This window comes from Echeneis naucrates, chromosome 19 (genome assembly GCF_900963305.1).
Source record: "Echeneis naucrates chromosome 19, fEcheNa1.1, whole genome shotgun sequence".
Taxonomy (NCBI): Eukaryota; Metazoa; Chordata; class Actinopteri; order Carangiformes; family Echeneidae; genus Echeneis; species Echeneis naucrates.
Window position 1 is genome coordinate 6,290,921 of NC_042529.1, and position 25,396 is coordinate 6,316,316.

General features: G+C 40.6%; 1 protein-coding gene across 10 annotated transcripts in view; it reads left to right on the top strand.

The window, feature by feature from the left end:
• LOC115060064 (calcium-activated potassium channel subunit alpha-1) overlaps positions 1–17,936 on the top strand; it is a 72,931-nt gene extending 54,995 nt beyond the window's left edge. For 5 of the 10 annotated variants that reach the window (XM_029527892.1, XM_029527883.1, XM_029527887.1 and 2 more), the window contains 9 exons: positions 4,436–4,559; positions 4,927–5,151; positions 5,486–5,678; positions 6,586–6,699; positions 7,972–8,102; positions 8,896–9,090; positions 10,674–10,792; positions 10,946–11,167; positions 14,806–14,975. In XM_029527892.1, coding sequence (XP_029383752.1) covers positions 4,436–4,559; positions 4,927–5,151; positions 5,486–5,678; positions 6,586–6,699; positions 7,972–8,102; positions 8,896–9,090; positions 10,674–10,792; positions 10,946–11,167; positions 14,806–14,827 — 1,345 coding nt within the window. In that variant the 3' untranslated portion in view covers positions 14,828–14,975. Of the gene's footprint in view, positions 1–4,435; positions 4,560–4,926; positions 5,152–5,485; positions 5,679–6,585; positions 6,700–6,921; positions 7,006–7,971; positions 8,103–8,895; positions 9,091–10,673; positions 10,793–10,945; positions 11,168–13,905; positions 13,943–14,805 lie in introns of all 10 variants that reach the window. The other 5 variants (XM_029527886.1, XM_029527891.1, XM_029527884.1 and 2 more) reach the window with 3 other exon arrangements.
• The last annotated feature ends 7,460 nt before the right edge of the window (positions 17,937–25,396 follow it).

The window sequence follows — 25,396 nt, forward strand, 5'->3', positions numbered from 1 at the left end:
CACTTCAAACAATGCCTTTCACATTTTTTTTTCTCAAAAGTTTGCTTTTTTGGAACGTTTATAATTAAAAGCAAACATTAGCTGATGTGTCGTTTTCACATTCGTAAAAGAAACACGCTCTGGGATATACAGTGTATTATGAAAAGCATCTTTCGGAAGATGCTTTCTTTTGGTGCATTGGTAGAAAACATGTCGGAGGGATCTACGCCATGAGGTTTCATGTGACACCCACAGACTGCTGCTCTTAAACAGGCCTGGCACTAATGACAGCACCAGGCAGTCAGAGAGGCTCTAAGGATAGATAGCCCAGGGCTATTCATCTATTGTCAGATTCCTCAGAGTTCTTTTCAGCACGTAAGGCCACAGATGATATGTATTGTGACAATAAAAGGCGAATTCAAATGCTACCTTGCTTTTATCTTGTCCTGTAAAATTAAAACTGCTCTTATTGATTTTGACTGGCGATAACACCGTTATTGAGCAAGAGGCCATTAGAAGGATGGTAAAGCAATAGTCACTGTCACTGCATGCCACATTACAAAGGAGCCAGGCATCAAGAAACTTCTGCAGATTGATGTATACAAAGAGGAATTGAGTAGAAATTCAATTAAAACTGACAGATGACTTTATGCTCCCATTGCTATTTATACGGCACAAACTCTGTTGTTTGATACTGAGATTCAATACAGATTAATAGTTAATCAATACCTAACTATTCACTATGGCAATGAAAATGCCCTGGAATTACACATTAAAAAGGTAGTTTCTACGCATAATTTATCACCACCTTTTGATCTGTGCTCTCGGTTTTTTCAGGTGGGTGTTTGCCCTTGTTTGATTCAGTTCAAAGTGGTGTCAAAGTTGAATCGCTCCAGGTGACCGCCAGAGTCTTGGGAATAAAGACCAGGCTTTTCCAATGCTTTAGCCAAGAGCTAAATATCATCTCACCAAGCCACTCCATCTCTTTGCCATGCTAATACATGGAACAATACAGGTGGATGTGCTATTTCATACAGTGTCTCCGCTGCTTCCACGCTGGAGAGGGATTCGCTGCGGTAGCCTAAGGGATACTTCATTACAACGAACAGGGAAAAAAAAACATCTGGGTGTACACTATATCATACGTGTTTTTACAGGACCTGCGGCCTCAAACCCTCTGTAAATAAGTAATGATCAACAGATTGACTGTGGGTTTTCAAGATCAAGTCTTTGTCAGTTTGCATGAGGCATAGCATTTTCAAAGACTTTGCCTGCCCTAGCTGCTTGCATCACAGTAAGCTAGAGAAGTGATGGTGAAATAGAAAATCTTCATAATGTGCATGTTGGGCGTCTACTTTACGTCTCTCTCAGCTGTCATTACAGCCCTGTAGAAGACACCTGGCCTTATGTTTTGCGGTCATGACGTGCAACATCTAGTCAAATGTGTAATCTTACGACTAAAGTAGAGGAATTATGGTGCTGATCATTCTGAATGTTTAGAAGGACTAAAGTGACACTCGCATACGCCTCTGTGTAACGCAACAAACCGCACAAAAGAAGAAGCGATCAGCTGTGGAGGCAGAAGTGTCTCCCGTTTCCAGACGTATCAGAAAACTAACACGTCCTGTCTGGAACTTAGCAATGAGGAGCTCGCTGAAATTAACACCATTTCCACAGGCTCCTTGATGGGTCAGAAGACACATCTAATTGTGGGTTGTCACAACGCGTTTGGTCGCATTGGACCGCACCGTGACAAACATGTCATGTCTGCTACAGCACCGCTGAGGCAATTGGCAGTGCAGGATAGTGACAGGCCGTCATGCCTGACAGTGAGCGATAGCTATCCTGGCAGAGCTCTGTCTCACCAGTCATCTCCACAAGGACAAACCGAAGTGACAGCGGCCCCGCTGAGTGAGTGGTGAAACATTTGACTTCTGATGAAATATTTAGCAGAGGTGTAAAACCACTAAATGCTTTCAGTCTTATTAGAAGTTGGATTTCAAACTCAGGCAGAGTCCGATAATAAAGAATACACCAAGAGTTATGGAGGAGGAGCAAATCCCGATTGAATGAATGGATCAGCTGACTGACTGGAAACTGATCAGTTAATCAACGTGACTTTTCTCAAATCTGAGAATTGTCTGTCAGCTTTATTATCAATGTTTGCATGTGCTGCTCGGATGAAACAAGAAATTATTACTGCCAATGTAATTTCTTAGATTTTCTGCCATTTTAAAGATGATAAATCTTTACCAAATGTGAAAAACTAATTGTTAATGAAAATTATTTGAATCATCTATGAAGAGGTTTCAGTGTTGGGCATTTTTTAGCCCTGCATCTTCAATTTTTCTCTTCTCAAAAGCTAATGTTACATATATTCAACAGCAGTTCTGCGCACACCATATCCTTTCAAATTATAATCGCTTTGACAGCTTAGAGTCTGAGAGGTAGAGAGCGGCAGGAAAGACATCTCTTTCTCCTACTACTTCCATTCTTGAAAGAACATCCAGGTCTTGCCTAGGGGTATATAAGCCCAAAGGCAGGCTTTTTTGGCTTCAGTGTCTTGGAGCCTGAGGGATGGTAGTTTCAGCTGACACTTTCATGCATACTTAACGTGTTACTTAAGGTAGCATTCTTTTAAAGTCCTCACATGGATTAAAGAGATGCTCTTCTTAAGACCTGAAGTATTTAAAAGGTTTTAGACAGAGACAGAGGGCTGCTGTCCTGTTCTCAGAGGATATCTTCAGCTGTGAACTGAATCTGACAAAGTTGATTTAGTGAAAGTGGAATTGTGTTGGGTAGCAGACGCCTCTGTAGTTACCGCTGTGGCTGGGTTTTATGTTTGACCGCATCAGCCCGCTGTAACGATTTTGTCTGTGTGGGTTTTTTCCTCCACGGACATGTAGCATAGATAAGACTGGAGACCTTAAAATCAGCCAGTAGGTGAATACTGTCATCAACTGACTCTCCTGGTGTGATGATGCAAAAGTTTTTGTTTGTTGCTGTTGTTTGTTTTGTTGGGAATGTTAATAATTCAAAGTGATTTGTAATTAAAATTCTAAAAGGAGTAACATTATTTTTTAATCCATGAAGTTTTACATGAAGCAGATTTAGGTTCACAATATAGATAAATAACAAACGGAATGTTTTTTTTTTTTTTTTTTTTTATAATTTAGTGAGATTTCATTCTTTGAAACATTATTTCTTACTCTCCAGTATGCAATTTAACTTTGTGTAGTCCTAATTGCGTGTAGGTGTAAATGTGTGTGTCCTGTATGTCCTAAATTAGACTGGGGGATTGTTCAGCACATCTTCTGTCTCTCATAATGCATGTTGGGATATCCTGCAGCCACTGAGCAGTGATAAACGGGTCTGAAAATGAATAGATGGGGAATACGTTGATAATGATAGAACAACAGTACTGCAGTCAAACTTGGGAAACAGCACAGAGCTTAGCTATTTGGCTGAAAGCTTTACACATTTAAATAATCCACAAAAAAATGAAAACTACATCATATACAGCATGAGCGGAAAAACAAAAGGAAATATGGCCACTAGCACTATTGGGTTATTTCTACGTTGAGAATAATTTTGGTTTATGATATTATTCTTCTAGATTTTATATTTTGTTTTGGATTCATGTAACATGCAAAACGATAGGAGGAGGAAAGGTTAACATGAAGGCCTTTTAAAGTCAGATGATATTTTTGGGAAACATTTAGAATTGATATCTTTGACATATCCTGCATCAGTCTGAGCAGAACAAGCATGGTACAACCACAGGTACTCCTGTCTGGAGACCACTTCACTGGTCAGTGTTGGGAGGGTAGGATGAAGCACACCACAGCGCTCAGTGGCATTAGTTGTGTGTAGTTCTGATGCTTTGCTTAAAAATTAATGCACCTCACTTTGGAAAGCAAATATGATTGGGCAAATTGCTGAAATATTTAAAGTCTGGTCTGTTAAAGCTTTTACCGTGCTGCACACCACGTCGGAGGCTGTATGCAGTAAGGGGGCGTAATTGTGTCTCCGTGCCAATCGGCACAGTGTGTTGCTGCCATCTCCTTCCGCCTGGCTGCCGCTGCTGATGTCACTCTGCTGGATGACATGGCAGTGTTGTTGGCATTTCTGCAGATGGTCTCTGGCAGGAATGAGCACAGGGAGGAAAAAGCTTTTTGCATTTGAAGGTTCCTAAATATTTTTGGTCTGTTAATAATGTTTTTGATAATTAAGCCTTTTAATTTTCTTTTATAAATTATTAAGTTATTCCATTTACCTCCAGTATTGTATTTAAAATTTGCATCTATTATTTTTTGGTCATTGGTCACAAATTAGGCTCTTAAATTTATCGCCTTACAATTTAGCCCTAAAAGTCAAACACAAAGCCGTTTGATCCACAGTCACAGCGTCTTACCATGTTCTTTCACGCCCTCCCTGTTGTCTTTTGTGTGATCAGACATGACCCGCTCCTCATCCCTGGGAACGAGCAGATTGAGAGCATGGATGAGAATGTAAAGAAATACGACTCCACCGGGATGTTTCACTGGTGCCCGTCCAAAGACATCGAGAAGGTCATCTTGGTGGGTTCTGCTCCTTTACACGGCACACGTCATTTTTCCCTGACACTCCACTCTGCGGTGACAGATGCGCCATGTCACAAAGCACCATCAGAGGTTGACAGGGCACTTAAACACTCTAATGAGATGTTTGACTTGCCATTTGGTATATGGGGGCCCTGTACATAGAACATTTCTTGTACTCATTCATGTACCATTTTTCAAACTACTTAGATTACGTAGTCTATTGCAGTCATAAACCTCATGATATATTTTACTGGGTGAGCAGGCAAGTAAAAGAGGAGAAAGCATTAACCTTTGTTTAAAAAGCCAGTTCATGCAACATTTCAGTCGTAAACAGCCTTCTTTTTCTTTTTTTTCCTCCTCTCAGACCCGCAGTGAGGCAGCCATGACTGTTCTGAGCGGCCATGTGGTTGTGTGCATCTTTGGAGATGTGAAATCAGCAGTGATTGGTCTTCGAAACTTTGTGATGCCCCTGAGAGCGAGCAACTTTCACTACCACGAGCTGAAGCATATCGTGTTTGTTGGCTCCCTTGAGTATCTGAAGCGAGAGTGGGAGACTCTTCACAACTTCCCGAAAGTTTCCATTCTGCCAGTGAGTCTTGTAATATTTACTTTTGGCAAGAAGAACACATTTAACATTGTCATAGTTTAATTAAAGCACTTGGTGAAGCTAAGGCAAAGGATGTGGTTTTAGTCAACAACCCTTTTAAATATACCACTCACCTGTAGAATACTTTAGCCATCGTGTGACCCAGGTAATCTTTTAGGATTTTACTGTATTCAATCTAAATGTTTTCTCATGTTTGAGACTTGTTTAACTCTGTCATAATCTCAGGAATGAGAACTGCCATTTAAACATTACATTTACCTCTTATATGGCACAGGCAAGACAACAAATTCTCTCCTTCACTCCTCTCCTCTCAAAGGGCACACCGTTGAGTCGGGCAGATCTGAGGGCTGTCAACATCAACCTCTGCGACATGTGTGTTATTCTGTCAGCCAATCAGAACAATATTGACGATGCATCACTGCAGGACAAAGAATGCATCTTGGCGTCACTCAACATCAAATCCATGCTGTTTGACGACAGCATCGGGGTCTTGCAGGCTAATTCCCAAGGTAAGGAGTGCCCTATCATAGTTCACTGCACTGCCTGTAAGGGACAGGGTGCTGGCACACAGAATATCCCTCACTGGGTGCTACCTGACTGACCCGGTGTCACCGCGCTTGACACTAAACTCTACTGACTATTCCTCAGGTTACTGTAACAACTGCTTTCCTCAAAAACCTATTTGGTGGCAACAAGCACAACATTGGCACAACAGCCTCACCTGGTCTGTGCATTTTCATTTTTCAACATCTGTGGCTGACTGTTTAATTTGTGAATATTGCATGTCAAAGCTTTCAAACCAGCAAGTTAAGCTCGAGATGGCCCTTCGATAATGCTCATTCTTAGACACAGAGAAATGTGTTTTGAAACCTCTTGACCTGAGGATGGAAAAGAAAAAAATCCTTGCAAATTTCATTATTCCTCTAATGCATACTGTATATGACCTCCCATTTGCCTTAGTCAGCAGTAAGTGATGGATGTCCAAACATGGCCTATGTATTATACATACAGCATCACTGATTTAATGTGCTTACTTGTCAGTCTGAGGAAAGCAAGGAAAGTCAAGTCAATCTGAATTCAATCTTGCGTCACTTATTTCCTATTTGATGGCTCTATACTGTACATGCTTTTCTGTATGTGTGTGTTTGTGTAAAAGGTTTCAATCTCGAAGCACACACAGTCTAAGGGAAACAAAATGGAGCAGTGTGTCACATTTATTATATACAGACTAATATTGGACCTTGTCAAGAAAACGGTAACATCACACTCAGCAACTTTATGCTTTAGCAGTTTCCAGGAATTGATGAAATGGCCCCAGTGTGTTAGTTCTGCTGATATGCCTGTTTGTAGCCTCTGATGAACTATTGAATATTGCATTAATAGAATGTGCTTTATGTTGTGTGTGTTTCCATTTAGGTTTCACACCACCGGGGATGGATAGATCTTCTCCTGAAAACAGCCCAGTCCATGGATTAGTAAGGCAGACTTCTGTTACAACCGGAGCAAATATTCCCATCATAACAGAACTAGGTACGCCTGCTGCCATATATCTGTGCCAGATAACTGATATGCTTAAATTAGTGTTACATGTTTTGTCAGTTAAGCAGTTAACAGATCTGAAAACACAATTTCTGCATTAAGAAGCTGTCAGCTTTTGATTAAACAAGCTAAAAGTTGAGTTTTTATGCTTTTTGTCCCTTGTTGACATGCTGGAGTAACTGTTTTTCCTCAACACTTGTCTAGCACCATTAGCAAAGCCAGGCAAAAAACTGCCTGTGATTTCATTCAGTCAGGATAAAAGCAGTGGGACCAGCATACAAATGATAACTGAGCTTGGTAAGAAGTGCCTCTGTCCTGTACTGCAGTGTTGTAACTGCGGCTGCCTCCATATCAGCTTTCTTTTGATTTCTCTCGCTGCACAAGAGGCTCAGTCCATTCCCATAGCATCACTTTGAGCACATTTTACCCTTGGTGCTGGTTGAAATTGCCTGTCTTGTTTTGGCCCCCTCCTCAAAGCAAAAATTTTCCCTTTTATTTTTCTAAGAATTACAAGGCCTTTGATCCCTCAGAAGTCCTTGTGGCTGTTTTCATAGCATCTTCTGTCGGATCACATTCTCTGGCCCTTCTTTCATCTCAGCCCTGTCGATATGACTGACATTTATTTCTATCCTCACCGAAGAAGCAGTTCGCCAACCAAATTTTACATCATTACTTTCTTCCAGCTACTGCATGTGTTTTTGTGCTCACAGACATCTTCAAAGAAGGTTCTGGGGCAATGAGATACTTTCATTTATTTTGACATGCAAGTACAAGTAATTGGAAGTTCTGTCTTGGATTTGCAAGACAAGCAATGGCATATTGGTGTTAGTGATATTGACCTCAGGAGTCCTTTAAATCACGGCCTGGAGCTTTGACAATATGCATGGTGTCATGATTGTGCATGAATGGCCTGGATATGGAATGTGGCAGAGGCAAGTTGGTCACAAGGCTAACCACAAATACCAGACACAGCTTTACTTTGGTTAAAAAACAAAAACTACTCAGAGGAACAAAATGAAGAATTTGTCCAACACAGAATTCTAATACAGTCCATATCTGCAGCGACTGACTGTTGTGTACAACCACTGTACTTTTATGTCTTCTACACGTTAGTCAAGTGTTTGCCTGATGTATGCTTAAGCACCCAATCCATGCTTTTTTTGAACCACAAAGTAAATCCATCAAGAGATCAAGTTTTTGTGTGTAGGACAACCAAACCAGCAAAAGTTACATAAATAATGAGATTTACGTTTACTTCCACAGTTAATGACTCAAATGTTCAGTTCCTGGACCAAGATGATGACGATGACCCAGACACAGAGTTATACCTCACTCAGCCTTTTGCCTGTGGGACAGCCTTCGCAGTCAGTGTGCTGGATTCCTTGATGAGTGCTGTAAGTCACAATCAATTTAGCTCGCACTCTAATATATTGACATAAAGATGTTATGATGGAAGGTTTTTATGCAGTGACATATTATATCTGTCAGCAGCCTGAAATATGCAAAGAAATATTGTTTTTATATCAAGGCAGAATACCTCTGGTCCCCTCAGAAACATGGAGATGCACTCTGCTCTCGTTAAAACAATAGATGACATGACTGGAACTTGTCCTAGGTATGATGGCTTCATTTGTCTGCCTTTCAGTTTGAGTGAGGTTAGAGCAAAGCTGCCTTCAAGTGCGCTCCACTGTAGACAAAGGTAATGCTACCTAATGGACAGCCCTCATCCATCATCTTAGTCAATAGTGCTGTCGGCAGCCGAGGGAGATGTCACCGTGCTGTACAAGCAGGGGGAGACAAGAGACTGCAGTGCAGAGAAAAGGGCAGACATTTGTCCTTGTTGAAATTAACAAAGTAGGAGAGGGTTTGAATTAAAAACCACACTAAGGAAAGTGTATCCTCAGGCAGTCTGAGAGGCTGTTTTCTTAAATCTGCTATTTAGCTGTTGGAAATGCCTGGACAGCACAAATGTGTACATGGGCTTCCTGTGTTTCTCTCTGATGTGAGTGAGAGTAACCTGCAGTAATTGGATTCTCCTGTCTTTTCACTCGGTGTATAAAGCAATGTGACGAGACAGGGAAGAGTTAGATAGCACTACTCAGGCTGGCTGGCACTTTGAAAAGGTTCAGTTGTGACTTTGCTGGCGTTTGCTTAAGGACTCACCCCCCTCTACCTTCATTCCTTCAGACATACTTCAATGATAATATCCTCACCTTGATCCGGACACTGGTAACAGGAGGAGCAACCCCGGAGCTGGAGGGGCTGCTGGCAGAGGAGAATGCGTTACGGGGTGGCTACAGCACGCCACAGACCCTGGCAAACAGGGACAGGTGTCGTGTGGCACAGCTGGCCTTGTACGACGGGCCCTTTGCCGACCTCGGGGTAAGTGACTGGTCTTGTCACCCAAGGACTAAACACATCTTTGTCTGCATGTATTGAGGGAGCTGACTTTAGTTAAAGGATTCAGATTAACAGGGACAGGTGCAAGTTCAGTAAGTAAGAAGGTCTTTGTTTTTTGTGTTCATGCTAATCCAAACAAATTATCATCACATAAAAAGGGATGTTTTATAACAAAGCCCAGTCTATATTACATTACATATTCATAGATTTATACACAACAAGATGTCAGTAGTGTGCAGAGTAAAACATAATGCGTGCTACAATTTTTGGAGAATTGAGGAAGTGTTGAAACAAAGATTTATTTGGATTGGCACAAAATAAAGTAAACAAGCTGTGAAATGAGCTAAGTCCCTGCTTACTCTACAAAGTAGTACCTGAAAGTATTGGATAAATAAATGAACTGTAGTGAGTTTTCGAACATAATGTTGTCTGTCTTTTAGTCTCACAGTATCAACAGTGTAATATTCAGCGTTTCAACCTATTTACTATGGAGAAAGTTGTAATTGTCCTGTTTGGTATCCTTGTGTACCAAACTGAAGAAGAAAAACAAAAGAACAGAGTTGTTTGAGGAGATAAGGAAGAAAAAATATCGCCAAGTATGGAAAGTTAAAGGCTATGGCCGACGCTTCTAATATTAATAAGAAGAATAAGGTGCAGGAGTCCGTTTCCAACATCCCTGTGGCTATAAGAGGAAAATTAATGTAGATGTTGAGCAGAAACACTGTATTTAGAGAAACATAAAAAGCCTGGCTGCAGTTTGCTAAAATGCATGTAGACACGTTGCAATGCTTCTGGGAAGAATGTTCTGTGGACAAATGAGACAAAACAGGATTTTTGATAAGTTGCAGCAGTTTTATGTTCACAGAAGAAAACACTAGGCTCTCATAGCTAAGGACTCAACATGGAGGCCCAGTTAAGTTATGGGGTTTCTTTGCTGTGTCTGGCACAAACATCTATCAAACCTAAGAGCTGGAGCAGTATGCTTAAGAGGAGTGGAATAAACTACAAGTTGATTAGTGTAGAAGTCTGGTGCTACGGGAAGTGCTTGTTATCAGGATTGTACATCATTCCATTCAATAAAGAGATATTGAAGAGGAAAAAAAAAAGCCTAGCTAGCTATCTTGCAAATCCTTGCTATTTAGCCTAGTCACTAACGATAAAATATGTTAAAACAATTTGTTCAAGAGCATAGACTCGGGTCTAAAAAATATGGTCATGTGGAGCAGTTAACATTCAGACTGGAGGATTTAATAAAACTGGATGGTGCAATATACCTAATAACCTGAGATAGCTTCCTCTATTTTGGACTTGCCACTGCTCCATTTTTTTCCTTATGGGTCATTACTATCAAGACAACTTTATTTAAGCTACTGATGGAAATCTAAGTGTCAGAGTTTACCAATGTTTCACAATGATAAATAATTCCTCTGAGCATCAACGCACCGATTCTGACTTTCCAATTATCTCACAAATATGAGTATTGCTAAAAGCTTGTTCTTCATCATCATCTGTAACAGTAAAAATATAACTAGATCAGGACTAATGTTTTTGTCTCTTCCTTTCAGGATGGTGGCTGTTATGGTGACCTGTTTTGTAAAGCTCTGAAAACATACAACATGCTGTGTTTTGGCATCTATCGGTTACGAGACGCACACCTAAACACACAAAGCCAATGTACCAAACGGTAAGTGCAGACATCATTTGCTCTTGAAATTACACGCTCAAAGTTGGGATCCCCAAAAAACACAAGAATGGAAAAAAAGAAAAAAAAAACAATAACCACCACCTCAATCCACACTATATTGCGAGCTTCCTCCACTCTCTTCCCCTTCTCTAGGTACGTCATAACGAATCCACCGTATGCGTTCGAGCTGGTGCCCTCAGACCTGATATTCTGCCTGATGCAGTTTGACCACAACGCAGGCCAGTCTCGAACCAGCCTGTCCCACTCCTCCCATTCTTCCCATTCCTCCAGCAAAAAGAGCTCGTCCGTCCACTCTATCCCAACCACCAACCGCACCAACCGCACCAAAAGCAGGGACTCACGAGACAAACAAAAGTATGTGCCCCTCTAAAGCTCTTTGACTTTCTATGTCCGTGAACAGTGCCTGCCAACAGTGTTGTCCTGTGTGTCGTTCTGCAGGGTCCAGACAGACTGTAACGTGTCTGGCTGGCAATGTGTGTATGTTTGTCTGAATGTGTATGTATGTTACTTTTATGTCTTCATTTGTATTCAATAACATCATGAAATACAGGGCCATTCCACGGCGAAGGGCAAAGTACGCAACCACAGAAGGCTCCTGTCTGTCCTGTGGCCCAACACACACTGACGTTTCTTTCCCTGCTATGGTTGGTACTGTGGTTGTGAGCTTTCCGTTCTTGTACATTTTTTTATGACAATCACAGTATAAGTTTTCAGGGTGTGAATAATTCTGTTATTTTTTAGGGCAGTAATGTTTGCCATGATTTAATGAATTTGTTAATGGATGAGTTAGAAACGCACCCAAAACTCCTCTTCCCTTAATAGCAAGATATCTGAATTAGAAACATTATGAAGCAAACTTTTAGACAAATGCGTTAAAAAAAGAGCAGAGCACTATTTATTTCTACAATGCTGGATATTATTTGGTTCTCATGAGTTTTTTTTTTTTTTTTTTTTTTTTAATCAAACCCAGGATTACTGAGTAAGATTTGGGAAACATTTCAAACCTTTCTTAGTTTTACTTGTATGACCATCTCTCATCTCTGTGATAATAGTCAGCAGGTCTCTCTATCTTAAAGCATTTCAAGTTTTGCTCTGTTGAAACTTGTTTTTTTATTTCAATAAAAGCTTAACCTTAATTGTCCTTGAACTGCACTTTATAGTACATGTCTTTAAATATTCACATTTTGTTATGTCTATGAAATACCGAACGTCATGTCCTCTTAATACCTGTTGATTTCCATTAACATTCAAATGCTATACTTTTACGGCATACAAACTGTCAAGCTATCTCCAAAAAGTAAATGTTAGTTATTAATAAAGCTACACCACTATTATTATTGCTTTGTCTTCACATGTGATTATCACAGCTCAGTGCTATTTTATATTTGTTAAACTCCTTTTCAAGACATTCTAATGAATAATTGGCGATTTAGCAAGACTGTTATTGCTACTTGTTCACTTAGATTACCTGGGGTTATAATTTTATTGGCTACTAATACACGTTTGAACGTCGTGTGACATCCTGTTCCACTGTAGTCACGGGTCAATACAGTAACAGGATTATATCATCTGCAAAAAGGGAGTGATTTTGTTAGTAAGTCAACAAATGAGAAATGCTGAAAATAATCATATAAAATACTGACACAGCTCTGACTCCAGCTCTACACGGGCTAACTGACTTGTGGCAAGAGACCCAGCACCTCATTATTAGCATCACAAGTCTGCGCACTACATCAAGGCAAACTCCCCTGACCACGCCAGTATTCCTGCAAAAGTCAGAGGCTTGCCCGTTGTTTAATGACAAGGATGGGATCCACATCGCCCCTCCTGACTCTAAAGTCTGACAGAACAATCTATCAGGGCCTCAAGTGTGATACCTCAATAACTGGAGCACATCATCAAGTCTTCTTATTCAGTAAAGTGGGGAGCATCCCCTCCATCTGCCAGTACAACTCAATCTAACACTGCCCTGTTACACTGAAGAGGGCTGCCCAGGACACCTTAACAATATTCAAAATGGGTGAGGGTTGCAAATTTCTCTCTCTTCAGAGTGGTTCACTTGGGTTTGTGAATCCTTCCAAGTGTTCTTTCCACAGCACAATAGTAACTATAGCAAAAGTACACCAATCTCCCCTCCTGCCAAGACCAGTCCCTAACCTGGCTGGTGGTTTACCAGAAGCTCTCTGAGACCCTCTCCGTGGTCTCCTCAAATTCCTCTCACACCTGCTACTCTCGAAGCCAACAATGCCTAAACCCTTGAGACAAGTAAGCCTGAAAAACTTTGCAGACTTAAAATCACTACTGGTGCACAACAGGACATGGCCTCCAGACTCTGGATGCAGTAAAAATGTGTCCAGTGAGACTGGTGGATCTTCAGTCAAATATTTCCAATTCACAATCATTTTGTTTAAACAGGTCATTTCATTCCTGCTACCTCTAAAGGCTGCATAACAGTCTGTTTCTGTCAAATACTTAAATATTCTTTGATGTTCTTAAAAAAAAAAAAAAAAAAAAGAATAGGAACGTGTTACACTTTCACAGCTGCTGAATGAACACTGCAAACTTTCTATGGTTAGTAATCTGTGCTTAATAAATAAATAAATAAATAAAATCTACCATGTTCAGCTTCACAAACACATTTACGTTGCACATTTTATACAAATACTTTGACATGAAGTTGCTGAGCCCTTTTTTGTTCTCACACCAAAGTACAATAACGTAACACATAGCTGCATGTTGCTCACTGCGTTCTGAATTACATCTGAAACATGGGCAGCATCCCCCAACTGTTTTGGCAAAATGCATGGATACAGTATGGCTGCTTGATACATGCTATAGTGGCAATATGCATAGTAATGGCTCCTAAAGATTTTCTTACATGATCAATGTTCTATTTTTTTTTTTTTTTTTTAACTTTTTGTTGAGTTGTTTGGTTGCACCCTACTGATTAACCTACTCTTCATGCATATGTAATGAGAGCATCTGCAGTTTTTTTATGCCTCTGATCATCATACTGTGTAGTTTCTGTTATTAATGGTCAAATTAGCATTTCCCATTTAGCTCACATTTAGTGTACTACTTTTTTTCCAAAGTGCATCAAGGATGAATAGAGTTGGCCAAGGTATGGAAGTGAATGACTATGCATGATGTTAAATAATGCATTGAACACAGTCATGTCCTTGCTGACATTTTGCCCTATGAATGAAAGCACAGTAGTTTGATGTTCCCAAATGGCTGCATCAGGAGCGCATGGTTATGACCTAAGCAGCACCACTGTACCACCACTGTTTGACTGTGCGATTGTAACTGAATGGTCTGATGCTACTTCTAATTTATTCTCTATCAATTTGCATTTGATGTTTTATTATTGGCAACATGTATCTGCTGGCATATGTGTTAATGCACTGTAGCACCACAGCCTGAAGTCATGCTGATGAAAATACATGACCATGGACACTGCCAAGTGGTTGAATCACCAGTCATATACACTGCCAGACTATCTATATCCTTGAATATCAAAAGAAAGTTGCATCAAGCCAAAATGCCTGAAGCCCCTCAGAAAATGTTTAAAAAGCCTTATGTATGAATTCTCAAGTTAAAGTATTAGCTTATAATTTAGTACAGTGAAGTATAAAACTAATTTTGTTCAAGCGATGACCTGCATGTCTGCTGACCCAAAAGAACAGCATGCTTCCACCACAGTATGGTATACATGAAGAGCATTTGATGAATTACATTGCGGAAGTAAAAACTGGGGCAGTCGGACACTGAACAATACTTAGCTCCCATTAACACTCCACCTCAAGAGCTTATTAATATCATGTCAGAATTTCTTTCTACACTTTTAAAATGTACAGAGTCCTCTAAAATGTTCTGTCTGTACTTAAAACACAAAACAAAACCAAACAGTGAAATTGCAATTGACATCTGTGTAGCACTGCCTATCTCATGTCCCTCCTCTTTGTCTCTATATGATTTTGGCTCTTTCTCAGAAAAGACATGGTTTACAGATGAACCAGAGAGTACCCACCTGAGGACCATACAGATCAAGCCTGTGAATACTCTTGCCGTCAGTCAAGTCAGTCAGTGTAAATCAACAAGCAGCTTGATTCCACCCATCAGAGAAGTAGAAGACGAGTGTTGAGTTCTGAACCACGGAGGCATCTGGACGTTTGGACTCCCAGAGGGCTCATCGTGCAGGTGCCGGGCCAGGGCTCAGGACATCACCTCATCTGCAGACATAAATCATCAGCTGACATTAGATGAGACGAACGCAAACTGCTTTCCTAATTCACAGTTGCAGCAAGCTTTATGTACAAGCAGTCATATATTAAATATTCATAAAGACAATCATAGTCAAGTGTCACAACCACTCAGCTATTAGTTTGCACAGCTAATGTTTAGTGGTGACCAGACTCCACAACTTTTTTTGTCCCATTTAGGGGAATGAGGGTCACTTGACAGTCAATGTAAAAATGATTACTATTACTAAAAGAGGTGATTATTATAGATAAAATTTTGCAATTGTAAAAGCTGCCTTTTTAGCTGTTAACAACTTCTACTAATACTAATATTGCATTTATGTAACCTGATGCTGCAGAGTTATTCTTTACAGTACAATATGCTAAAATATGTATTTTACATCCAGCTGCAATCCCACACCAATGGCATTGTTAGTGACTGACTCTCAGTGATTCTTTGCCATTTGGAGCTAATTCACAACATTTGTGACAGTTACTATGGCCAGTGTCCATGTGTAAATGGCACTTGGTTCCAGCCTTATCTCTATCAATAATTTTTTTTGTCTTATCTTTGCCTTTTTGAGTTGTTTGAAGTGTTTTCATGTCACTGTTGGGTTGCAACGTCCAAAAAACCCAGAAATCTTTATGCATATTGAGCTTATTAGTATCTGCAAAGTTACTCCAGAGTAAGACATCAGGCATAACTTTTTTTTTTTGTACGACAACAGCCAAATATGATAGAGCTGTTTTGTTGACAACATTACAACATGAAGAAAAATCCAAAGTTTCTAATTTAGTGGTGGAATTATTTACTTAATGACAATATAAACAATGAAGCCAAATGCTATAAATTAGCATGGCGTCATAAAAAAAAAAAAGTCTGTAAATGAGCTGAATGTGAAAGCCCCATATCGCATGAAGTGGGCATCTTTAAGTCCTCCTTTGGCTGTAAGCACTGCCTGACACAGGATTGTCTTGGAGGCCATTTAACACTTGTATGTACTCCATGATCAATCTCAATGCCATAACACATTGTAGATGTTCAAAAACAGCTCTATCATAAAGCATAGTTTGCGCTATTTCCCTGCTCTGATTGATTCTATGCTGTTGTTCAACAGTCTTATTATGGATTGATATCTGATATATCCATGAAAACAATGTACAACAATGTGCACACATCTAAAGAAGAACATATTTGTTTTGAGTTTGTAGGCACATGAGATGAGAAAAGAAAGCTAATAATGGTCATTAATCATGTCTTATTTGAATAACACCACAGCTACTCAGTTTTCACGTGACGTCACGCCATCGTGGGAACGCCCCCCTGGAGGGCAAAAGACGCTACTTCCTCTTATTTATTTATTTTGCTAGTTTTGGCTGAACTTTTACCAAAATACCGGATTGTTGCTGTGCAATCGCCTGCACAAATCGACGTGGAGATAAGCCTGAGTTGTGCTTAAATAAAACACACTTCCCGCACCAATCCCTCTTTCCCCACAGCAACCCAAACTGTCAAACTGTGTGTCATTTAAACTGCAGGAATGGTTTACCTGACGTTTGGGAGGCAGAATATTATGTGCAGATTTATGTTTTAACCTAACCAAAATATTCCTGCGTTGTCACGACTGCCCTAGAACTCTTAACAACCCATATCAACGTTAGCTAACGTTAGCACTCACCTTTGCTTTGACAGTGAGGAATTTCTTGTCCTTCACCTCCCAGACAGCAGCATTATTGGCCCATCCAGACTGAAAATCCTTATAACTGTCTTTTTTATGTACTTTTGTATGCTCCCATCAGGACGGATTCTCCGCAGGATAAATGCAAACATGGCCGACAGGGGCTTCGCTAACGGCTGAAATACGGCGGCGGATGCCGTGTTTGGGTCGCAAGTGGCCAAAACTTGCAGTTTAATCTTATATTTTTGTTTTGTCTACTTTAGAGAGATGCTCTAAATATCCGTGGCTATAGTCCGCTTGGAAATTAGTTTGCGTTGTTGTTGTTCTCCGGCGTTTCCCATGTTAGCCGCCATCTTGGACCCGGTTTTTGCGCTCCTGGAGGGGGGGGGGGGTCACGTGACTGAAAACTATGACGATTGGCACTGTTGTCACTTAGGAGGAAAAAAAACACCCATAAAAATCTTTAATCCAAAGGAAATGAGTCAAAGCCTAGTTTAGGTTTTTCATTGGATGTAAAAAGAGAGGTTGTGACAGTTTTACTGGCACTGGAACATCCAAACCATCCGTCCCTCCGTGCCAGTAATGTGCCAGGCAGTGCTGAAGCCACTGGAGGACTCCAGAAGACCCGCTGCTGCGAAAAGAGGCTTCTAGTTTGGCTGGAATTAAGAAAATTTCACTTTTGCTGTGAAACTGAGAAACGTACTTCCTTCTTTGCGTTCCATCTCACCAGCTCAGAGACCGTTTCTCAACACGAAGCTGTAATTCCCTGGGGATAAGAAAAAAAAAAAAAGGAATTGTGGTAAATAATTTGAAAAGTCTTAAAATTATATTTAATTGATCCAACATCAATAGCAGAGACTGATATCTATTCATTTTTATGTACTCTTCAAAGAAATCTGTAAAGCTTAGTGTAAACTATTTCTTTCTAGTGTGTTCTTGTTTGAGCGATTTTCTTTTTTGCCAGTACCTCTGGGGTTGAGAGACAGTCGACAGCGCAGTCTAGTTTGTTTTATTTTGTGCATTTCGCTTTTAGCACATTGACTTGTGGATACAACGACAGTGCTAAGTTGATATTTCTGACTATGTCATAATACCCTAATAAGAAATGCAGTTTATTGTCTTGTACAAATAGGCTTGTACATAAATTGTACATGAATTTCATTTTGTATTTTCACAAATTAAAAGCTGATGTATTGTGTTCTACAGGATGTCAGGTCTTTTATTTTCTCTGTTTCATGACGAGGCTCAGCACAGAAAATATGACCGTCCAGCAGTTCAAGGCTACATGTTACACATTTGTCTTTCTAAGAGCGACTGTAGATAAAAAGTGGTCTTCTGTGATGATGACAGAAGGCACTTTCTGATAACCAGACATTATATGACATGGGACACCTCCTTGCACCCTCGGGATAATGGCTGATAAAAACACTCTGCACATTCTCACCTTGGGGATGGAAAAGGGGCCGTCATGTTGCTTGTTAACGATTTTACACACCATGGCACTGTGGGAGACGGCCAGCACGCCAATAATATTTAAAGTCTAACACCTCACACAGATGCCGCCGATCCTCCTGTCAGCTGCAGTTTCTGCCCTTTGGAATAAAACACATCTAGTTACACACAGAAAAATAAGACTGCTTACAGTATATCATGATGTAAAGAGAATGTATTCTCTCAAGGATTTTAAATAGATAGTATTTGCAGGGATTTGAATGAATCATACAGCTTACATGTCTTTTAAAAAAGTGTTTGTTGTTCTGCTTATGTAAAATAGCTGGATGGGTAAAACTTCTCTTGGCTGTGAAGTATACAGACACACACACATACAAATCCAAGGGCCCTCTTTAAAGACAACTCTTTCCCAGCTGCACAGACTTGGCTGGTGATAATAGTTTCCATGACAATGCAGCACTCAAAGTGCATCAATGCCAGCCTGGATAAACAGTGATCCTTTACCAAAACAAGGGGGTCATTACAGCAGCTTGTCAAATCAATGTTGAGAGTGTCCTGGCTGATTAAGGCGTCCCCTCTCAGTCCTGACACAGTGTCAATACTGGCTGGCCTGTGGCGGCACACTCCCATGATTGGACTGAAATGCCTATCAGTCAGGCAGCTGAGCTGGACTAATGATTCCCTGTGCTGCCTATTAGAGGGACATGACAATTTAATCCTGTGGGCCAGGCAAGGAAAAAGTGACCTTGGTACTTTATATTGAGGCTGAGGTAAATTGACAAGAGCAGATAAATCTTTACCCTGGGCTATTAACAGAATTAAAGCACAACAACAAAGGCAGAAGGTCCTTTCTTTTTATTCTGTCGGGCCAGCCTTTTCCAAACCCCCGTCTACGAAATTTTAAATTTTTTATTAATCTGGAAGAAAAAAAAGACACAATAAAATATAAAATATCACTGCATCATTAAAACTTATGCACTTTTTTTTCCAAAAACATAGGTTCTTCTATAATTTGCCATTAAGTTGGAATATCAAAAGCGGATATGGCTTGAAGCTGAAGCTTTTTAAGACATTCAGCCCCAGGGCAGAGTATATTGCCTTGGATATCTATCTCAAAGCTACGAGAATATTGTCTACATGCTTGGAAGAAAGCCATGTGTTTACACAGATGTTTCAGGCTTTTAGCACACACATCATCTTGTACCAAGCTGCACCACCATCTTTTGTGCCAAGGGCCATATACATTTTGGATTAGTTTACCCTTTGATACAGAAATAAAGAAGGGCAGGAGAGCTCCTAGGTTTGCATGCAGTGTAGAAAATAAAGCAAAGAGCCTCAGCTGCTGCCACTTGAATATGATTTCACTTGATTTTAAATTGGGAAAACGTTCCTGTAAATATTTCCGTCTCTGCTGCTAGATTTTTCCTCTTCCGTGTACAGTTATTGCGAGGTGACTTGTATCCTGTGAGAAACATTCTGCCTCTACAAATTTCTACAGTAGAACTGATGAAAAAAAAAAGGCAAAAGATAAAAATTTCTCCCCTGTTGTAAGGATAGATCACCAGCACTGGGAAGCAATTTGCCTGCGAGGCACAGTTGCTACACTGACCCTTTATGTTCCCTGTAAAGGTCAACATTTCCTTTTCTTTTGTTTTATTGCATGCATGCATAAATCAAAGCTCCTGGCTATTTTCATGTTTGAAGTGGGAAATACCACTAATCAAAAAACAAAATCCTGCCTGTATTATCATAGAGTACATTGACTATCAAATATAATACCTTCTGGAGGGGTTAAGTGCTAACTGATGAACTGTTTTAACAAATGACCATTTTAATTATTTTCTGCAGAGGCAATGAGATTTTTTTCCCCCTGCTTTTAAATTAAGATTCTGCACATTCAAATCGCCTTCTCCTTTGCCACTGTGCAGAGAAATTAGCAGTAACAAACAGCAAACAGATGGTACTGTCCTATAACATCACTCCTCAGCCCAAGTTGTAAACATGATTTACGATTTGCAAGATATTATTTACTGTGATTCACGTTTCTGTCAGCACCACACTGGAGGTTAATAGAAATGCCAGCATGCTCGCTGATTTACTTAGTAAAATTTTCATCCCAAGGTTCAGGTTCAGAAGATTGGAGTCAGAGAGAGTTACAGGATTCATGCATTATGCAGAAGAAGCTGACACGACCTTCAGCCATCACAGTCTTCTCTATATATCACACTGGGCTTGACCCTCCCAAGGCCAGATGGAGCATTTGATATATTTAACCACTACTGCCATTAAATTACTCACATTCTTTATGAGCTGTAGCCATTTTATACAGCTAGCAACATGGAGGCAATATAATTTTGATTAAAAGTGGTTTTAGACTTTGTATTTGCTTTTTACCGCGGGTGATGCTTCAGCAATAAGGAAGACATTCGTAAGTCAAAGGCAAACTAAATCAAGAAATAAATCTACTGTATGGCCCTTCTGATTTTTATATCTCACATTATGGCTTCACCATATGTCGGCCATATGTAGAAATAAAGGGGAAAATCTGCTCCTGCTGTTTGATATTGAACACATCATAAAATGATAGGAAATAAAGTGCTGTTTTAGAGTGTGAGGTCCATTTTAATATAATTGGCTTTGGAATTATTTATGACATTAATTGCCACATTATCGACTGGCTGTCAGCTCCTTGGGCTTGTAGTCCATTCTTCTTCACAAAGAGCACTAGCTCAGCCTCAAGTAGACTGACAGGCTAATTATACCATCTTCCCTCTCCATGATAAATGTCACTAATGTGGATCAGGCCCAGAAATAAGACTCCTCAGCTACCTCAACTGCAAAAGTCTTCCTCTCCAGTGAGGATCTGCGGATCGGGAGGTTTGCACGGTGTCATTTCCTCCCGAATCAAGTTGTCTCAGAGGATTCCAGCCCTGAATTGTCAAAATGCTCATGGTAGGTTATATGCATTATCTACCGCGAATTCAGACACTCTCAAAGCCACACCACTATATGCTTCATCAGAGGTACTTGTTGGATGATTGAACAGCTCCACCCCCTGACACCTCTCTGACATCAGTTTCAGGGGTAGGGGTGGGGGGAGAGTGTGTGTGTCTCTTTTCCAAAACTGATGATCTTACATTCACACCTACTTCAGGCAGTGATTGACCAGCTGTGGGAGACAAAGAAGGGATTGCTCTTTCACTACATCTCTTTCTGTTTGCTGCACAACTGGCACTTTCTGTACAAGACCAACATCACAAATGTGTTCCAGGAGAAAGTGCCTGAAAACGTGTGTTATTTTTTCCCTTCTATAAACAATATTGTGACAGTCTTTGAGTGTGACCATTTGGAACAATATACACTTTTGACTTCCTACATGCCTAGACAGCACATTGTAGGAACCAGTTCATCCTGACTCTGTCCATCAAATATATGAAGACTAAATACTATTCACGCCATCTGACTCAGATGTCTTATTTTTCAAAGCACCCTTAATATCTGTTGTCATGTTGTAGTTGGGGCAGAGCGAAGCAAAACTTCAAAGAATATTTCCGCATCATTCCGCCCAAAATGTTTCATATACATTCCATTTTTTTAATGAGGCTGTTTACATATTCCGACTTCACTTAGCGTGTATCCTGACAACAATGCGAGCTGACACGTACCAAACTTGGTATGTCCCTGAGCCATCTTCAATGGCTTGGATGCTGTCAGATCCAGCTACATCAGTGGCAGTGTCTCAATGGTAGTACGACACATGTCAGAAACTTTTAAATGTCTGCTCTTTTCAGCACGGTGCTCCTGCAGCCCAAAGATGGCATTTTATGTTTCAATGCATGCATGAATACCAGTCAAAGAGTAAGCAGCATTTGCTTCAATCTTGACATGTAGGAATGTTGCACTTAGGAGTCTGTGGCTCAATTGAACCAGATCAATTAATGAAATTCTTGACATCTGCATGTGTTTGATACATTCCCAATAATAATTACATAATTGCTCAGCAACTAAAATCAGGCCACTTTGAGGGGAAAAGAAATTCGCCTTATGTGCAGATGTATGGACAGGAAAAGCCATTTCTGGTGATTGCACATGCCTCGTGCAGCCAGACACACATCTGAACTTCGACCCCCTTTGATCAGCAGTTTTGGCAAGGCAATCCATCATGGTGCTCTTACTGTCAGAAGAGGTGCCTGGCTGCAGCTGTGTGTCACTGGCTAAGAGGGGCTGCTTAAAGGCAATCATGTCAACCTCCACGCGACTGCTCAGACTTCCAGATTGAAGGAGGACTTGACAGGGGCAGAAGAGTCAGATGAAGACACTGGAGGGCTGTGTCTGATTGCTCTGTGGCCATAAAGTGATGGCTGATTTTATCCCCTGTGAACAAGCTACTGAATAAACTCAAAAATGTTCTGACCTTTCTGCTAAACCGTTGCTTTTGTCCTGTTTTACTTTTGGTGTTGTACATGATTGTACATTATGGCTTTTTCTCAAAATTATTATTATTTCATAAATATCCTTTTTTTTTTGTTTAACTGTTACATATTAAAAACACATTACAAAAAGAGAGGGCATGAAAAAAACGGTTAAGTCTGGCCTTCAACATAAATGTATGTGTCTATACAGACACACTACGCGTAAACAGCATCACTGGCTGAATATAGCATGTACCTGAGCTGTGACTTTGACATATATTTTGAACTGAAGGCGATCTCACATGCTTTGTTTTTAGGCTCCACTCTCAACAAAGTTTCAGAGTAAACACTTACAAAAACAAACCAAAAACAGCAAAGCCAGGGGGAACTAAATATATTCACTTCTCAGGAAAAACATTTGGCGGATCAGTGCATTTTTGCCACCAGCAGGAAAATTTGTCTGCCGTGGTATACATTATAGATATTTGAAAACACGCTTGGATTCCCTCCTGTGCAGCAGGTCAGGTCCTTGTCTTAAATCTCGGCACCCAAAATTTCTCTTGTCAAGTTGTGGTCAGTGCAGCTACAGCATGGTGTAAATAAGCCAAGAGGTGAGTGATATTCCACTTCCACCGCCCAATAATTTCCTGATGGGAAAGCAGGTAGTGTATTCCTGTCAGTTTAATACAGGCAGCGAGTGCATTAATGGCAAAAATGGGCCTGACTTTCAAACAAAGAAGCTGAGTGACGGCTTGCTGACTGCAGCCGAGAGTGTGCAATAACATGATGTGAAAGGACATTGTCAGGAGCTGAGGAGACGAGCCCAGATTGTACATAGTGACAGAAAACAGAGATGAGGACAGAGATACTGGTGCCGTATTAGTGGCCAACATATTCAAACACTATCCCTGAGTCTAAGCAAACTTGACATCACCTCCAATGGCTTCAAAGTGTTCAGCCCCCCCCCCCCCTTTCCCCTGTCTGCAGCCAGCATTCTCCTCTGATGTGTCTCCAGACTCTGCTCTCTCTTATGTAGAGAGTTACCAGCAGGCCTGTTCTGTCAGGACAGGAGGATAGCGGTGCAGCGGCCTGCGGATACCCTCAGTCAATCTACATTTGGTCACCATGGTGGGAAGTGTGCTCATTTTTTCCGATATCTGAGCTACTTGAGGTGATCTGAACACTGAAGTGTGAGGAGCTGTCACCTTGCATAAAGCTCTGCACCACTGGAAGATGTACAGCCCCTGATATGCTAAGAGGGGGGAGGGGGAAGAGATCGCTCCTTTCTGATAGGCTGGGAGAGCACTGGAGACCCTATAAAAAAAAAATAAAAAAAAAAGAGAGAGAGGGGGGCGTGTATTCCACTCTGTCCGCCTGGGGACAAGAGGTCGGCAGGGAAGGAGGCAGCTCATCACCAGGCCCCCTGCAGTATGAGGACAGATTTCTTCTTCTACCAGGGCCAGACATGGGGGGGATATTTTAATGCTGTATCACAATATCAACAAGAGGCCAACAAAGCAAAGCACCTACAATCGATAAATCATTGCTTTTGCAGAAAGTTAGAGGACAAAAGGAGAACTATTGAACCCAGCACAACAAGAAACACTTAAAACTGTAAATTGTGGTGTTTGTTTAAGTTTTGTGGTTTTCCTGGAAGGTGTGCTGTAAGTCTGACCAGCGGCAGCGAGGGGGGGGGGGGTTACGGAACAGTTCACCTCACCTTGTCGCACAGGGCAGCAGCTGTGGGGAAAGAGGCATGCAGCAGCGGCGCCGGATCTTACCAGCGAAAAAAGCATGACCAGAGGCATGGAGGCCCAAATATGCTCCGAGTTATGTTGGCAGCTGTGCAGCTGTGTGTGATAAAGTGCAGCTCGCCATAAATACACTCTGGGGCTCCCTGCACAGCTGGCGACTATGGGTTACGGTTCTGAAAGTGGGAGGAAGAGACAGATGAGGGATATGCAAAGCTTGCATCTACACATCATCTGTCTGAGGCAGAGAGAAGGATCAGGGCCAAATTTATGAGAACAAGGAAGATGAGGAGGAGGGTAATAAAATGCTATTGTGCCAGTATGAGAGAATAAATGAGCAGCACACTTGTCTGATATTCATATATATATATATATATATATATATATATATATATATCACAAGAAGAATATAAACTTGAAACATAGCGTCATGCGCATAACAGAACAATTTTTTTGAATTAGCAACAAAGATAATCAGTCAGTGCATCATGCAAAAGAACTCGTGGTGAACTGAAGCTTTTAGACTTTCGGGATCCTTTTCGGGTTCAGGGGTATTCAGCATTGAAGATAGCATGCTATCTAGCATTGACACAAATTAATATCAGAGTCTAGCACTGTTCTTTTAAAACTAATTACCATATAGCCAAATATCTCTTGAGCTTAGTGATTTTTCCATAAAGCTGTTTGGAAAGAAAAGTATAAAATTAAGGGTAACTGAAAAGCAATGAAAATACCACGGCTACACAAGGGGGGGTCCTTTCTCAGCAGCAGAAGACACAATGTTTACATACGGTAGAGGATGCTAAGGCAGGGCAAAATGCAATCTCACTGACATTTAGATAAAACCTTATTTTGCACTCAATATCTATATACATTATATATTCCATCATAGATCATCCTAAGCAACTGTATGAGAGAAAAAGAGTATCAGTTTAGATGATAAATAATCTGTTTCCACTATTGTTTTTACTGATATCCTGTCGCTCTCACAGAAAACATAAAAGCACAGCTGATGAAGATATGCAGGCATTTATTTTTTTTATTTATT